The sequence below is a fragment of the Larus michahellis genome, chromosome 4 (genome assembly GCF_964199755.1).
Source record: "Larus michahellis chromosome 4, bLarMic1.1, whole genome shotgun sequence".
In the NCBI taxonomy this organism is placed as follows: domain Eukaryota; kingdom Metazoa; phylum Chordata; class Aves; order Charadriiformes; family Laridae; genus Larus; species Larus michahellis.
In genome coordinates this window covers 65106265-65122298 of record NC_133899.1, presented here as the reverse complement: position 1 = coordinate 65122298, position 16034 = coordinate 65106265, and the positions used below count along the sequence as shown (strand labels likewise).

At 46.2% G+C, this 16034-nt stretch overlaps 1 protein-coding gene across 1 annotated transcript in view; it reads right to left on the bottom strand.

The window, feature by feature from the left end:
• Positions 1 to 1804: 1804 nt before the first annotated feature.
• Positions 1805 to 16034, bottom strand: part of LIN52 (lin-52 DREAM MuvB core complex component) — an 83810-nt gene continuing 69580 nt past the window's right edge. The window contains exon 6 of the mRNA XM_074585232.1: positions 1805 to 2211. Within this exon, the coding sequence (XP_074441333.1) occupies positions 2141 to 2211 (71 nt within the window). The 3' untranslated portion in view covers positions 1805 to 2140. The remainder of the gene's footprint in view (positions 2212 to 16034) is intronic.

Sequence of the window (16034 nt, the reverse complement as noted above, 5' to 3'; positions counted from 1 at the left end):
CGCCCCCTCCGCCCGCGGGGCCTGGCACCGGGCGAGCGGCCGAACACGCAGCCGCCCGGATTAGCAGCATTAGCAGCCAGCGCCGAGCAACAATTAATCATTTGCTGGTAAATACAAGCGGGAGCCTCCCCGCCAAGCCCCCTCCTCCCCCTCCCCGGCTGGCGGGGAGGGGAGGGAAGGGGAGAAGAGAAGGAAGGGGAGAAGGAAGGGGGCGGCCGCCCCGGCGTGCGATAGAGCAGTGAGGAAAGGGAAGGGATGGAGGGATGGAGGCACCCGGGGACCTTGTGGCCTCGGGACGGGAGATCAGAGCGGGCAACTTTTCCTTCCGCTAATGCCGCTAATTACAGGCGGCAGCTCCGGCGTCGGCCCAGGAGGGATCCCAGGCGCGGGGACCCCCGGTTCCCCCCGGGAAGGGTGCCGCCGACAGCAGCCCCCGCAGGGACGGGCGTCCGCGCCTTCGCCCGCGTCCCCGGGCGAGCGCCTTCCCCCCGGGGCGAGTGCCTTCCCGCGGGGGGCAGCCCCCGGGGCGAGCGCCTTCCCCCCGGGGCGAGCCCCGGTGGAGCCGGAGCAGGTCCCGGCTGCTGCGGTGCCGCTTCGCACGGTGCCCCAATCCACAATCCCAATAATCCCGAGGGATGCGTGCCCAAAGGGGAGCGCTGTCAAGGGAGCGCAGCGTGTTTTCCAGGAGAGGGAGAAATAAAGCGGTGTTGGAGGCAGGTGTTGTCAACGGCGCGTTTAGGTGTTGGGCGAGCGCTTCGCTTGGCACCCCATGACCTTCTCGCTAATAAAAATTAGCTCGAGGTGAAATCGGAATTACACGTTAAACGAATTAAAAGCCGACTAATTAGTGGTTCGGAAAAATTCAGCAGGGAATCATCCACCGGCAGAGAAGTTTTGAAGACGGGTCGCCCGGGGATCGGGTTCTCAGTCCGTACTGTGTAACATCGTTGTAGCGACTTGGAAGAAAATACGAAATCAATGCTGGTAATGATTTCTCCTTGACATAAAAATTGGTGGGGTGATAAATAATGATGGGAGCAGGTCAGTTATACCAAGCAATCTGGATCACTTGGCAGGCTCTCCTCATTTGAACAATATGTGATTTTAATATAGCCAAATGCAAGATCATATATCTCGGAACAGAAAATGAAGGTCGCAGGATGCTGTCATGGGAAGCAGTGGCGTTGAGGAGGACGGAGGAGATGTGACAGATAATAAACACTAAACGTGGATTTTTGGTGTAATCCGCTCTATCGGAGCTAAGCAATTTTTGGATGTTTCGGCAAGAAAATATTACCTAGCAGGATGAGGATGGTCTTGGCATCTCAAGACCATAACAGATTCATATTGTGTCTGCTTCTGGTGTCTGCATTTCCAAAAATAACACTGAAGAACTGGAAACTACTCAGACAAGAGCTTCAGGAACAACCCATGAGCTGGAAAACCTGTCATACAGTGAGAATTAAGAAGCTCAATCTATTCAGCTTGTTAGGGAGAAAATTAGGAGGTGGCTTGGTCACCCTCTGTAAGTAGTTAGGAGAGACGCTTTCGGAGGGTGGAAGGTTCTTTAATTTATTAAACAAAGGCATAACAGGATTCAGCACCGGAAGGTCAAGCTAACTAATTCATAATTAAATTAATTAATTTAATTAAATATAAGTATTAATATAAGGCCTGGATTTTTCACAGTGCGGATAATTAGTAGAGTAGGCGAGACATTTTTAAAGGAGCTTCTTGGTGGAAAAAAGCTGTTTTGATGGAAATGTTTGGGGTTTTGACAGAAAAATAGTTGCTTACAGAATTTCCTACAGCAATATATTTTGAAAGAGTTTGTTTTACAAAATCGTTCCGAAATGTATTTTCTCATGTTAATTTATGCATTTTCATTTTATATTATTGTACTATTATCACATTATATCATGAAAAATCGTTGAAATCTATTTTCATTTTAATTTTCAAACTAAGTACGTTCGCTACATAGTACTGGGTGAATACTAAATTGATGGAAAAGCCTTTCATTGTAACACAGCAGAGAATCTTCATGCTGCCAAAAGTGTGAAATATTTCACGTGCCATGAAGTCTCTGATGACCTTAATGATTTTTAAAATATAAAATAGGAATCACTATCTCTGTTGTCAGTCATGGTGTGCTGCCAGCAATAGGTGTGTGTACGCTGCAGACAGTGCTCGCTGTCAGCGGCTGCTGATGACCTGTAAGAGTATCAGAAAAAAAAAAAAAAGAAAGAAACAGCATTTTAAAATTACAACATTAATTTTCCATGGAAAGAAAATACTTTAAAATGCTGGAATTTCCCACAGTATGAGAAAACCTGATTTACAGCCACCTCTACTGTTCCAGTGTCCAGTGTTAAAACTGTTTACCCAAGGAATGGTCATTCCTGCTTAGACCTTCTAAAATATGTGCTCCAGCACAAAGCTTACGGCCTTGGCAGAGGTTGGACTCGGCAACTAATGAGTCTGTCTACATTGAACATGGCTTTTGGGTCCAGAGCGTACTCCGGATGCAAAGATCCTGATCACCTCCATCGCTGCACTTTGCGTTGCACAGGGGCCTCAGGAGATGCAACCTGGTGTGCTTGCAGATGAAACAGAATGGAAGATGATGTGGTACGAGCCCCCCCCTCCTCCTCCCAGCACCCTCCAGCTGCAAACAGGTGCTCAGTTCATGGCACCAGAGAAGAGCTAATCCAAACAAATTGCCCCAAACATCTACAGTGGAGGTGCCAAGTCTTCAGCATCAACTGTCACCAACTCCCAGCCTCCCCCAACAGAGAACGCGGTCCCCAATGGAGAACACGGTCATGGGGAATCAAGGTGGAGGGATGGAGTCAAAAGATCCCTCATCCGGGCGAGCCCAGGAGGGTGTAAACAGGTGATATTCCCAACCCAAGGCTGCATGGAGTCTCACTGTGGCCCCATGGTAGCCTTGCTCCTATGGCAGGGAGGAAGGTTGTGCTCCAGCTGCCCAGGCATCTAGCAGCAGATGCCACTTACACCACTTTGGTTTGAATCACTGAAGTCCCATCAGCCCTCTGCTTCCCCCTTGGTGACCCAAGGGACTGAGGTGGCTAAACAAGCCCAGTTTGCCCAAGCCCAGAGTCCTTTTGTCTACGTATACTCTGTATTAGCAGCTGGGATATCTCATGGCTACCCCAACTTTGGATTGCTTGGGATAGGTCCATGGTTTATGAATGCTCCCAGGCCTCCTTCTCATCTTACATCCTTGCATAATATCTTCCAATATGCATCCCATTTTGTTGGAAAACATGTCCTGTTCTGTTGGAAAATAGCCTCTATTTAGCAACGCATCTCTGCCTTTATCCTTCATCCTGGAGCTGAGCAGTCCACCTTCAGGTCAGCATGGATTTCTGAAAATGCCACAGTCTCACTCCCCAGGCTTTTTACAACCCAGCCTAGAAGACTCAAAAGATCATTTTGACAGTCTGGGATGGGGGAAGCCTCTGTCAGAGCTGCTGCTCTGGTGTGGTGGAGCACGGGCAAAGCTGGCTCACAGCCACCTACCAGAGGTTTGGTTTGCGAGGCAGAGGTGGAGCCCAGGGGAATGAGCCAGGCATGTTTGGTAGACAGGAATGGGTCAAAGGGAGAAGGAAGTGCTTTGAACTGATCTAGGGTGTTCCGAGGCCCTAGGAGGAAGGAAAGTGGTTCTTGCTCCTCAGGGCTGAGGCTGAGTGAAGCCAATGGTGCAGGGTGGTGCCACTGCTTCTCCCGAATGGCGCACAGAAGTATTAGCTAGAGAAGGTCCTGCACATGGGTTGGCCTGGAAAAGTCCTGGCTTTGGTGTGCTAAAAGCCACTGTCTTCTGAGGAAGTTAGGGTAGGACTGGACTGCAGTGCTCCTGGTCCCTCTGCTCATGCCATGGCACTGCCCTTCATCATCAGACTCCTAACAAAACCCACACTGCACAACAAAGCTAAACATCCCTCGGGGCATTGCAACATGTTCTTAGATTTGTTGTAAATGAACATTCTTTCCCCCAAAACCTCCATAACAACCATCAACAAAACCAGCTTCAAACTGAGGTTCCTCCAGAGGTTAATAACCATTAGAAAAGCAGATACCAAAACCCCGATGGAAACAATGAAAAAATAAAAAAAAAGATAATGAAAAGGTAACGTATGTTAAGGGAGTGATTGTGCTTCCAGTTCACACATCCCCTAACATAAATGTAAACCTGGGAAAATGAACGGTATAGAAACATTTCAGTAATCCCTTTAACTTTGAATCTCTGCAACAGAAATACCAAGGTGTATAATGCTTTCATGTGGGCTTCAGAGATGGATTTATAAAACAGAACAAACCACTTTTTTCAAAACATAAAGCATTAATATACCTTCAGTAACTATGGCTTGTCTTGCATTAACCTAAGGGGCAGATTTGCTACCTCTCCTCATATTATCATATTGAATAATACTCACAGAAGCCGATGAAACTACTTGTGAGTAAAATATTACTCAAAAAGGTAAGACTATCAAAGCCAAATCATATGTAAATAATATCCTTCAAAGTCTGCTGAACACGTCTTCTAGCCACAGAGCGATAACATTTTAATTATCAAAATATAAAAATGCTCAGTGCAAAAGCCCGAGAGACCAAAGTTTTTGAATTAAGTCCATAAAAAATAAATATATTAGGTTGAAAATTATGGAAGGCTTTAAATAATGTATTAAGCTTCTTTTTTTGAGCATTAGAATGGCTCCGGTTGGTGTTGTCAAGCCTTTTGCAGCAGTGGTAGTGGAGGCACTTTTTAATAGAAGCTGAAATTTTCTTGTAATCTCTTGAGTCTTAGAGGTCTTTGTGAAAACCACAAATACAGCGGGATGCCAGGTAGCATCGTAAAATACGGCAACAACATAGAAATTATAATTAATGAATTGTTTTGCTTGCAGTGACCTGTAAAGGAGACGTGTTACCTTAACAAGGTTTTAACCAGCTTCCTTTAGAACTGCCAGTCCATCCTGGAGTTACCGACTAAACAGGGAACGAATATGGCCCTTGTGCTTCCAGCACTTACACAGACTAAACCTCACTAGAATAAACCTTCGTAAATATTTTTGAAGAGCAAGGGCGGGCTTTCCGCAGGAAAAACAAAATAATTGACCCAGACTGCATGTAACTGGGATGACAAAGTAAATCTTCACATTTAAGTTTGTGCTAATGAAAGGGGGTGAATGGCAGGGTAATCAAAACTTTACACATTTTGCAGTAATTAATTTCTATGACTCTTTAAAGGGTTGCGGTTTTTTTGATGCTAACATTCTCGGAACTTACTTTGTGAAACATTTGCTGGTTGTTGGTGCAGCTGCAACACAAACTAAACTCTAACATTAAATTCCTTTATGTCTAGACATACCCTTCTATTTTAAAGAAATAAAAGGTGCGTTAAAGGCAAAAATAACCACCGGCTGCCATCACAGTGTCATCCGTGACCTCAGCAAAATGGTCCGCGGCCCATTAAATCATATGTTAAGTTTTCTCTCTGGGCTTTAGACCGCCGATCTCTCTGATCCCTGCTCCTCCGCGCTAGGGCCAAGCGGGCTGATGCTCTCCAGCTGCACAGAGCCAGGCTGGATACCTCAAAACGCTCCTGTAAAGCTGGCAGTACGGTCTTTGCCTAAGCCAGGGAAGTCTGTAATAATTAAATAGGCAGAGAACTGATCACCATGCCACTAAAACAAACTCCTCCTTAAAGTTTTCTTTGACTAAGCGGCTTGAAGATAAAAAAAAAAAAAGCACCAACACACAAAGTGTTATTTTTATCAAATTATTTGTACTGAATTACATTCATAGGAGGTTCAGATGCCATGGCAATGAACACAGCATAAAAGTCCAGATTAGATACTTCAAGTAGATGTTTGTGAATAATATTATATGCGGATATTTCCATGCACAACACTGCTGCTCCTGAAACTTTTGGAGCCTGAGCCATGCTTGGTCCTTCTCCCCTCCCTCTTAACTCCGACCTCTCCGCAGCAAAGCCAAGGTCCCCGTGCGAGTGCTGAGCCTGATCTGATATCACCGATGTCAATGACACAGGATAGATCTCAGCACAGGCGCAGCGTGGGAACACAGATATAAACTGATGCTGGAGGAACACGGGAGCTGGTCCAGTTGACTTTCCAAACGCCGCAGTTGTCCCTGAGAGATGGAGCAGCCGTTTATGGACTAGTTTGGGGGGAAGGGGTATGGACTGCAGACGGCTTAGTGCTTAGAAGCGGGAAAGGTGGACCTGCTGCTGTGAGCAGTGCTCTTAAGGATGATGTTTGAAGGTGGAGCAGAGCTTTTAATTCAGAATGTCAGGGAAGCCAGCATTCACACAGCAAGCCAAGACACTGAAGGTTTTAAATACCTGGTACCTTAGTACAGGTAGACGAGTGTATGACAGTGAATATATTTGTGTTTTCAGCTTCACTTTTGTTGCAAAAGAATGTTTCTCTAAGCCATATCCCTGCTCATCACTGCCCACATCTGACAAGCTCCTTGTTGAACCAGTAGATAAATTTGACTTATGTTGTTAACTGATAGTTTCCAAATCGCGTTGTGAAATTACCTGAATTAAACAGTCCACTCCAGCTCAGCCATGAACATCAGCAAATGATTTTTTTTTTTCCCCATGTTCTAATTTACAAGAGGAGTAAAAATAAACTAATCCTAGTTTTTAGTTATTCAGCTTCATGCCACTGCAAATCACAGCGAGTGACAGAGGCTCGCACCGGGAGTCCCAGCTGACATAGGTGGGTGACAGCTAGGAGGGAGGGAGGGAGGGAGGGAAGGAGACAAGGTGGGGGACCCCCACGGAGCATTCAGGCAGCAGGGTGCTGTATTTTTCTCCCCAATTTTTTCTGCCTCCAATACCTAGACAAGTGCTGCACTCTCTCTTTCAGCCTGGCTCTGGGGTGTTGCGGCTGTGTGCTTGGGAGAGGAGAAAATATCACTGAAAAAAATAAAGCCATGACAAGTTTCTTGGAAAAGTCTGGGCACGCTTCTCCAGGGAGAGACACCGTGGGGGTCAGGGACTTGCTGCCGGTTCTTCCTGGTGCAAGAGGAGGAGCCAGAGCCTCTGCACTGCTTATGATTTTATTACATCCAGCACAACGTAGAAATTGCTCTGCATGACTCTGAAAGACACGGAGAGGGAAACCTGAAAGGAGCCAGGCTTAGGAACCCAGGGAAAAGACAGCAATTCCAGAAACATTTAGCAGAAAAGTGAGAGTATAAAGACACCATCATTAACATGGCTTGAAAGACACGACATTAATGCAGCCGAAAGCTCTTGCTGGTTGGACCTGCCAGAACATCCCCAGCTACTCGGGTGCATCAGCAGCCGGGGGGGGGCTTTGACTCTGTTGACGTAGGTACGTATAATCAGGAGGAGAAAGTGGAGAGGGCACAGGAGGGACGGAGACCAAGAAACAAGAAAGAAAGAAGAGAAAGAGGAAAGAAAGGACAGAGAGAAAAGGGAAAAGGAGAAAGAGAGAAAAGGGGGGGGGGAGAAGAAGAGAAATGGGGAAGGCGAGCAAGCGAGACTGTATTTCTATAATTACTGTGGATTGGCTCGGATTAAGGGCAACTAGCTATCTCTTGGTTTTTCCTTTTTATATAACAACTAATCTCCTTCTAATCAGTTATTATTAAATTATATTCCATTTTTAATTCATTCACAGATCATTGGTGGCACAATTCGGACATCTGGACAGATAATTGAATAGAGATAATTTATGTAAATGAGGAACAGTTGTGTACAGAGGTGGGGGAGGGGAGATTTCGGCTCCCGAGGCCAGTGACCTAATGAGGAGCCTCCAAAAGCTGCCCTTGCTCCCTGGGAGGACTCAGGTGCGAAGGGGGATGCTGAGGATATTCGGGTATTGTGTGCTGGATATTAACACGCATACAAGGGGCCATCAAGCCCGAGCTGTCTCACTTGACCCAAGGGACCAACCTGTATCGAACATCATTTCTCTCCAGGCTGAAGACACTGCCAAATCGGCATCTGAAGATGCCCCTTGGCTCCCAGGAAGAGGTTGTTTCTAGCCCAGATCTTTTCACCACCCCGATTTACAGTGCGATGCCCCAGCGCTGCACCGATCTGTCCGTGGGGCTGGGGCAGCAGCATGGGAACTGCCCCATCTCAGTCACCCCAAGTGGAGCCAAACAGCCCGGGGAAAGGCCCTGGGCGATGACAGTCTCTCCAGGAGAGTGAGCCTCCAGCTCAGCACGCTCAGGGGAAGCTGGGTGCCCTGAGCCAGGGTGGAGGGACAGGGTAGGCTTGGCTCAGTCACAGGCACACCAGGCTTCACGAGTGACTGAGTGTCATTTCCCTGTGACCAGGGGCCTGCTGTCTTGCAAAAATAAAATCTCTCAACAGCTAGCCACCCACCACCAGCGCTGTTGGGTGGATGAACACCAGCCGGCTGCCAAGCCTAGTACCTTGTGCAGGCCCAATCTTAACTATTCTTTACTCCTCTTTTACTCTACTATTCCTTACTCTTCAAAAATGCCTCTGTGCTCTTTGATAGATGTGGTCTAATCCCTCATTGCTTGTCCCAAACCCTGAATTTGTGAATCAGGACAAACTTATGTCAGTAGGCTTCAAAGAGAGCTTCCATGATCAAAGGCAATAGCCAAGCACCACAGGGGATCTGGACTAAAGCATTGTGTTAGCAGCAGTAAGAAAAAACTTCCCCAAAATTCCTGCTTACTGACATCTATACGGGAACTATCAGAATGAGCAAATGGACAACTGGAGTCAAGTAATGGACAGAGAGAGAACACAATGTGACAATGGGAGTCACCAGGCCCAGCATGAACACCTACAGCATAGGCAGTCTACATTGGCCACACTCCCATTCTAAGCCAGAGGACTCTGGTCAGTAGGCTCAATAGAGCCTAGGGCACAGTTCATCTTTTCTTGAAATAGTTGTCCACACTGGACTAGAGGAATTGCATCTCCATTGACTTCATTGACAAGGTTGATATTGACTATAAAAGTAGCCCATGACTATCTCAGGTGTAGGCATCTAAAGTCAGGCGAGATGGATCCCACTCTAAGGGAGATGAGGTATTATTCTGCTTTTTGCAGTAATGGAACAGCACAAATGCATATTCCTCTGCCCTACAAGAAGAGCGAAGATTAAAAAGAAGTTCCTGTTCTGGGCTGTGGTTGTATTACTTTTCTGCTACATTTGGATGCCACAGAGCTAGGTGCTAAAGAAAGAGGCATGATGGATAAATTTATCTTCCAAAGAGGGAAAGATTGCTAGACTCAATTGCTATGGCAAAAATCTAATTTCCATCACTCTATCATAACAGGAGGAATTTTGCTGTGCATACTGAATTGTCTTAGCACTATGGAACGGTTAGAGGAAGGGAAGACCACAGATGCATTCAATGTGTGGGCAAACTACTCACAAGATTTGTTTCTCAAAATAAATTCAGGTTGAATTGCCAAGGACGCAACCCAAATGAAATGAAACCGGTTCAAGTGACCTTCTTGCCTGGTGTCAGAAATACACTGGGCCTTGTTCAGCTCTGTGGTTTGATGTTGATTAAAAAATTCCCTTTTCAGGTCCGTTCTTGAGGTTCTAATTAGCAAAACGTGAAATTGCCACTGGGAAAATTATTGTGAATTTTCAGATAGGAGTTATCAATGAAAATGACAATGCAGCCAGATGACTATAAATAACAGTCTCTGAGTGTAACTGTCAGGCTGGGACAGAAGTTCTCCAGCAAGGAGAGTTTAAATCTACCCGTCTTCAAGTCTTCATAAATGATGGAGAAAGCAGACCAAGTTGCATATTAATGCCATTTGCAGATGATACTGAATTGGAAGAATTTGTGCCCATCAGGCAGAGAGAACCAGAGTGCTGCAGTGAAGAGAACATAGGTGCGAGTCAACTCAGCAAACTCTCACAGGGGGAAAATCCCAGAGCCAAAAATATGCCTGAGAGGCAGGCAGACAGACGGACAGTGAGACCAGCTGGAAATAATAGTTTGGTGTGATCACAAGGTAGATTTGCAATACAACAAAGCTCTAAAAAGGACTGAGACAGCTCCATGTTCAAAAACATGACATTGTGGAACAGCCCATCAGTGCTAGATTGCTCTAATGTTAAGACGCAAATTTTCTGTGTAGTTTTGCACATTTGTTTTTTAAGGAAATGCTGACAAACTCAACAGTCTAGAGAAGAGGAAAGAAAATGACTGGGAGCTTGTGGTTTTGGTCTGTGAGCCATGCATGCGTGTGCCTGACTTGCTTAAGTGATAACTAAAGGGAGGGTAGTAATCCCTCGGCTACCAGAAAGGTACAAAATCTGATGAGGAAGACTAAAGATTTGGGTAGGAGGAGGAAGGGGAGTGGTAGTCACTAAGTGAAATGCAGATCACAGGTCACCTATGCATGGGGTGAAGGTGAGCACTGAGAGGGGATGGATGACATTAGACTGTAGACATTTCCCAGAGTAACCGGTAGGACTGTGGGAGCTCTGTCATGGGGAACATTTAATAGATTAGATGTTTTCACTCTCACACGCTTGCCCTCTTACTGGTGGTAGCCGCCAGTGCCAGACACAGGAGCTGTACAATGCTGCTGACCCCTTGCATGCTGCATGCTTGGCTCGTATGGGCCCTGGCGAAGGCATCTGCATTGCAGGAAACTCCTGCACCATGTACCACATCCTGTCCCAACCCTCCTCACCCCCCTCTCCAAACTTTTTCACATGTTTTCCTGAAATCTTCTGTACGCTGTGTGTCTTTCCCAATCCTTCTCTTCCTTAAGCATACTGGGGGCTGCTGAACACCTTAGGGTCTCAACCATTATTTTGGTAACTGCTAATATAGTCTGTTAAGAAGGGATTATTGCATTTTTGTTTTGTTTTGTTTTGTTTTGTTTTAATCATATCTTATAATATTAAACCCTCTTTTCTTTTATAGTGGAAAAGCTTCTTAAGAAAGGGAGCATTGCTGTATGTCCTAAACATATCTAATTTGGAGTAGTGTATTTCCCTTGCAAACTTATTCGGTAGCCAAACCTCCTTGACATTTATCTCCGTTTCATCTCCAGTTTCCCTCACTTCATCATGGACTTAGTCAACTGTGTTTTCCCAAAGGAGCAGGTGGGCCGTGATGAAAATGCAGACTCAGACATAATTGACTCTGAGAGAGCTTTGAAGACCAGAGCTAATATCCTGGCTTGGCAGACAATATGATGTGAGAATCGGCACCGCTGCTGGAACACAACGATGAGCTGCTCATAGCAGCCCGAAGAAAGATGGAGCCTGGGAATGTGTCCACCTTTAATCCTAGACATACTGAATTTAAGTCCAAGGCCCGTCTGGCCAAAGGACCATGATGCTCTCATGGTCCATTTCTCATCTCAAAAGAAAGCATGAAAGGCTTCTTGCTCCTCAGACAGACAAGGATGCATGGAACATCAAGTGTGATACAAGGATGTGATACAAGCATCCTGGCCTGTACCAGAAATAGTGTGGCCAGCAGGAGTAGGGAAGTGATCGTCCCCCTGTACTCAGCACTGGTGAGGCCGCACCTCGAATGCTGTGTTCAGTTTTGGGCCCCTCACTACAAGACAGACATTGAGGTGCTGGAGCATTTCCAGAGAAGGGCAACGGAGCTGGTGAAGGTTCTATGAAGAGCATCTGAGGGAACTGGCATTGTTTAGTCTGGACAAAAGGAGGCTGAGAGGAGACCTTATCACTGTCTACAACTACCTGAAAGGAGGTTGTAGTGAGGTTGGGGTCGGTCTCTTCTCCCAAGTAAGACATGATAGGAAGAAAGGAAACTGCCTCAAGTTGCCCCAGGGGAAGTTTAAATTGGATATTAGGAAAAATTTCTTCACTGAAAGGGTTATCATGCATTGGAACAGGCTTCCCAGGGTAGTGGTGGAGTCACCATCCTGGAGGTATTTAAAAGACATGTAGATATGGCACTTAGGGACATGTATTAGTGGTCAAACTTGTCAGTGTTTGACCTTTTCCATTGGTCAAATGGAAAAGACCATTTAGGTCTTTTCCAACCTAAATGATTCTATGATTCTATGCTGTGAACAGGAATGCATGCGGCCAAGGAAAGAAGGTGACAGAGGACGAATATACATATTGAAAATAGATGGGAATAGAGAAAAAGGGGCAAGGAAACAATTTCCAACCTTTACTTGAAACTCCATTACCTGAGGTGGATACTTGTTCCAGCCTGATACGTTTCCAACCTCCCAAGATTTCCCCAAGGAAGTGTTGCAGAAATAGATACTTCTATTAAGGTATATAGACAGTTTATAGTAAGTCTTCAAGTCATCACTTGATTTAGGTTTCCTAGCAGGGAGGAGCAGCATCAGCAATCAGGTCGGTCATCTGCTGGTAATGGGGAGGCAGATGCTCACACCACTGTTTTAACTCCAGCAGCAATGCTCAGTCAGTTATGGGCTGACGTGGCAGTGATCTGGGTGGCATAGCCCTGCCCTTTTCTTTTAGCCAGATCCCAAAAGATGGTGGGGGCCAACACTTTGTCCATCTCAAGGGTTTGGTCATCTTTTAGGTCTCCGTCATCTCTCGGGTCTCCATCCTGTCATCATCCCCGGTTAGTTAGCGTACGCTGGGGTGTGAGTGAGGAGAGCAGTGATGCATTCAGTGAACCAGTGGCACCTCGTTGTGCCTCAGCCCTCTCTGTGTAATTCCATCTCCAATACTGCAGAAGGTTAGATGGTGTATGTCAGAAATGATGAGATTGACTCCTAGAAAACTAGGACTGGGAGGGACCCGGAGAGACCGTCTCTTCCTCCTCTCTGCCTTGTGGTGTGATCGGCTATACCTGTCTCATTCTTGACAGATGGACAAGCACCTAAGTAATCTCTTCCACTGTCTTCTTCGCAGTCTCTCCCCCACCTCCATTTTTCTTAATTTTGCTCCTAATGTCTAACACATATGTTTCTTGCTACAATTTCCTGTGGATTTACCTGACTGCCATGGGCACAAAGGACAGATTTTTCCCTCTCCCTTTATAGTTTTTGTGCCTGGGGGGTTTCTTTTATTGTCTCTCAGTCTTCCCTCTTCAAGTTACACAATACCACATCTTCCAGTTTTTCCTTGCAGGACATGTCTCAGATCCGTGATCATTCTCATTGTCCTCCTTTAGACACCCTCCAATGGGCCCAACATGGAAAGGCAATGCCAAAACTGGGTTCAAAACACCAACTAAAGTCTCACCACTGCTGACTAGAAGGGAAGATAATTTCCAGAGGTCTTGACAGCTGTAGTCTTATTTATCCCTTACAGTAGGAGGTTTGCTTTTTTTGTAACAGCATACTATTTTTGGCAGGGTTTGTAATCCGTTCTAACCCCTAGTGGTTTTGGGGAAGAACTGCTGCCTAACAAGTTGCTTTCCAACCCCTGTTTATGCATTTCATTTTTTCCACATCACCGACATTCTTTGCATGGTTTCTTACTGACTTTCATCTGTATTTTTTGAAACACTTTCCCAATTTGCCAAGACAATTTTGAATGCTAAGCCTGTCCTCCAGCGTACTTTAAGTGCCTTCCAGGTCTGTGTCTTCCTGATGTGCCCACTCTCTCTTCTGTCATCCGCGTTGTTAATTAAATCAGTGAGCAGAACCAGACCCAGAACAGATCTTTGTGGAGCTATTCTCAATACATCCTTTATTTTGACAGTGAACCACTAAGGACTATTTGCTGAGCACAGTTTTTCAACTAATTTTTTATCTAACGGTAGTTTCTACTAATTTGTATTTCCCTAGTTTTCTCATAAGGATAGCTTTCAAAATGGAGCCTAAACAGCTTATTGAAGTAAAGACACACAACATCTCCTGTTCCTTCCTTATCTACAAGACCTGTTGCCTTGTCACAGCAATAAATTAGAGTGACTGGAAGGGACTGATAAATCCACGCTGAATACAATTGATTGTCTCATTTTGCCTTTGATATTTTGAGATAACCTGGTGATTTACCCCAGAATTTTAATGGGAATGGGAATTAAGCTGATTGGTCCATAATTACCCATCTCCCTTTCCTTCACTTTTTAAAGAGCGATGCCTATGATTTTCCTGTATTCCACCACATCTCTACAGGTTCTGGAAGACAGCCACTACTGACTCTGGACTGCTCTAGCCAAATCTCGAAGTACCTACAACGAAGCTCATTACACGCAATAAATCTGAATGCATCTATCTCGATAATGTTACTTCTACCCTACTCTTTCCTTATTCTATGCCAAGATCTTACCTCTTTATCACTGTTATTAGTTTCTCTAATATTAACCTCTGTCAATAATTTTCACTCCTTGTTGAGCAGTGATCCAATATTTTGCTTAGTCTTCCTCTTGCTACTAATGAATTTACAGAAAGATTTCTTGTTCCCTTTGATTAACTTGCTACTTGCAAACTTATTTTATGCTTGGCCTTTTTGATTATGTTCCTACATGCCTCTGCTGTTCTTCTGTACTCACCTTTTGCGCTCCAACCTACTGCTTATCTTCTGCATTCTAGAAGGTCAGTGGGGAATTGTGAACTGACCAGGTTGTTTTTGAAATACTTTTTCCTCTGCTACCAGGTGGCTGCCCCTCCTGGAGCAGAGGAAGATGAGGTGGCTCAGGTAAATAGGGCTGGTGCTGCACGATCTCCCTCTTCTACCACCTTGTTCCAGTGGAAGAAGAAGGTTCAGCAGCAGGTTGCAGGTTGGCAATTGGATTAGGAGATGCCAGAGGCAGGGAAATGCAGGAGACCTCTTTTTCCCACAGCTGCGTTTGTTGTAAAGCAACTATTTTGAACACTATTAAAGGTCATAACCATAGCTCTAATGACATCTGTTTGAAGGCAGTGTAGACTGCATCCTTGGACTCTGCAGCCCGAGGTGTTACCCTGCTGCTCCAACCTGGATGAAGATGGTTGGTCCGATCCCCAGTCCACTGGCCAACAGTGCTGGCAGTCAGTGGGTTGAGGGGTGGGAGACCACGGTGCTCTGCTGCAAGGAGGCCCTGCACTGCAAGGCACCCAGGGACAATGCCAGGGCCCCAGTGTGCCCTTGAAGTTACCTCTCGTCCTGTTACCTCTCGCTATGCCACCACCAAGCCTTCTTGTACACAACCAAGCCCTCCTCCAGCACCCCACCTCGACAAAGCCAGGAGCTGAGTGCATGGGCAGAGGGTTTAGGGGATGCCAGGGTGAGGTCCTCCTCAGCGCCCGGTCACATCGCCTTGCCGATGCTGCCCCGCACCCGTGTCTTCTGCAGCATCCCAGCATCAGTCTCCTTGTCCCTTTATATCCCCTCCTTTTGCCCTGATAACAGGTCCTCCTCTTCCTCCCCCTCCTCCTGGTACCCTGGGGGTCTGTGCAGAGAGCTCCCCTCCCTGCACTCCTCATTAACACCCCTCCAAACCCCGGCAGGCGCAGACGCCACCAACAGCTCCTTTCCCCTCCAATCCCCTCCCCTTCCCTTCCATAATCTATCTACATATTAAAATGAGTTTGTCCCTGATTTACATGCGTAAGAAGGGATGTAATAATGAGGACGTAGATTAGAAGATTTAGCACAATCGTTTGTGTAGATTGTGTCCCATCAAAGGGCAGCTCTGACGAGCCGAGATTAAGGAGCAAACAGCTGCCGCTGGAATTCAGTCCATTTGTTTGTTTGCTGTTTTCTCTCTTGACTCCACCAAACAGTCTCATTAACATGCAAGTGATTTGCCCCTTAAGCCTTTTCCTGTTTATTATTGGGGGAGTTGCTGACAAGGGCTTTGTAGAGTCCCTGGCCCAGTTCTGAGAGATCGACATGCAAATCAAGATTAAAATGGGAAGTAATTAAAAACAAAGAAGGGGCCACGACACCTTGGTCCCCTCTTCCTTTTGAGGGGTCTTAAAGTTAGGGCACTGGGAGAAGGTGCGGGGTGGGGGGAAAGGGAGTGTTGCCCACCATGCCTGTGTGCCCCGGCGGGTCCCTCTCGGCCACTGCAACCCGGCTCTCCTCCACTCCCCC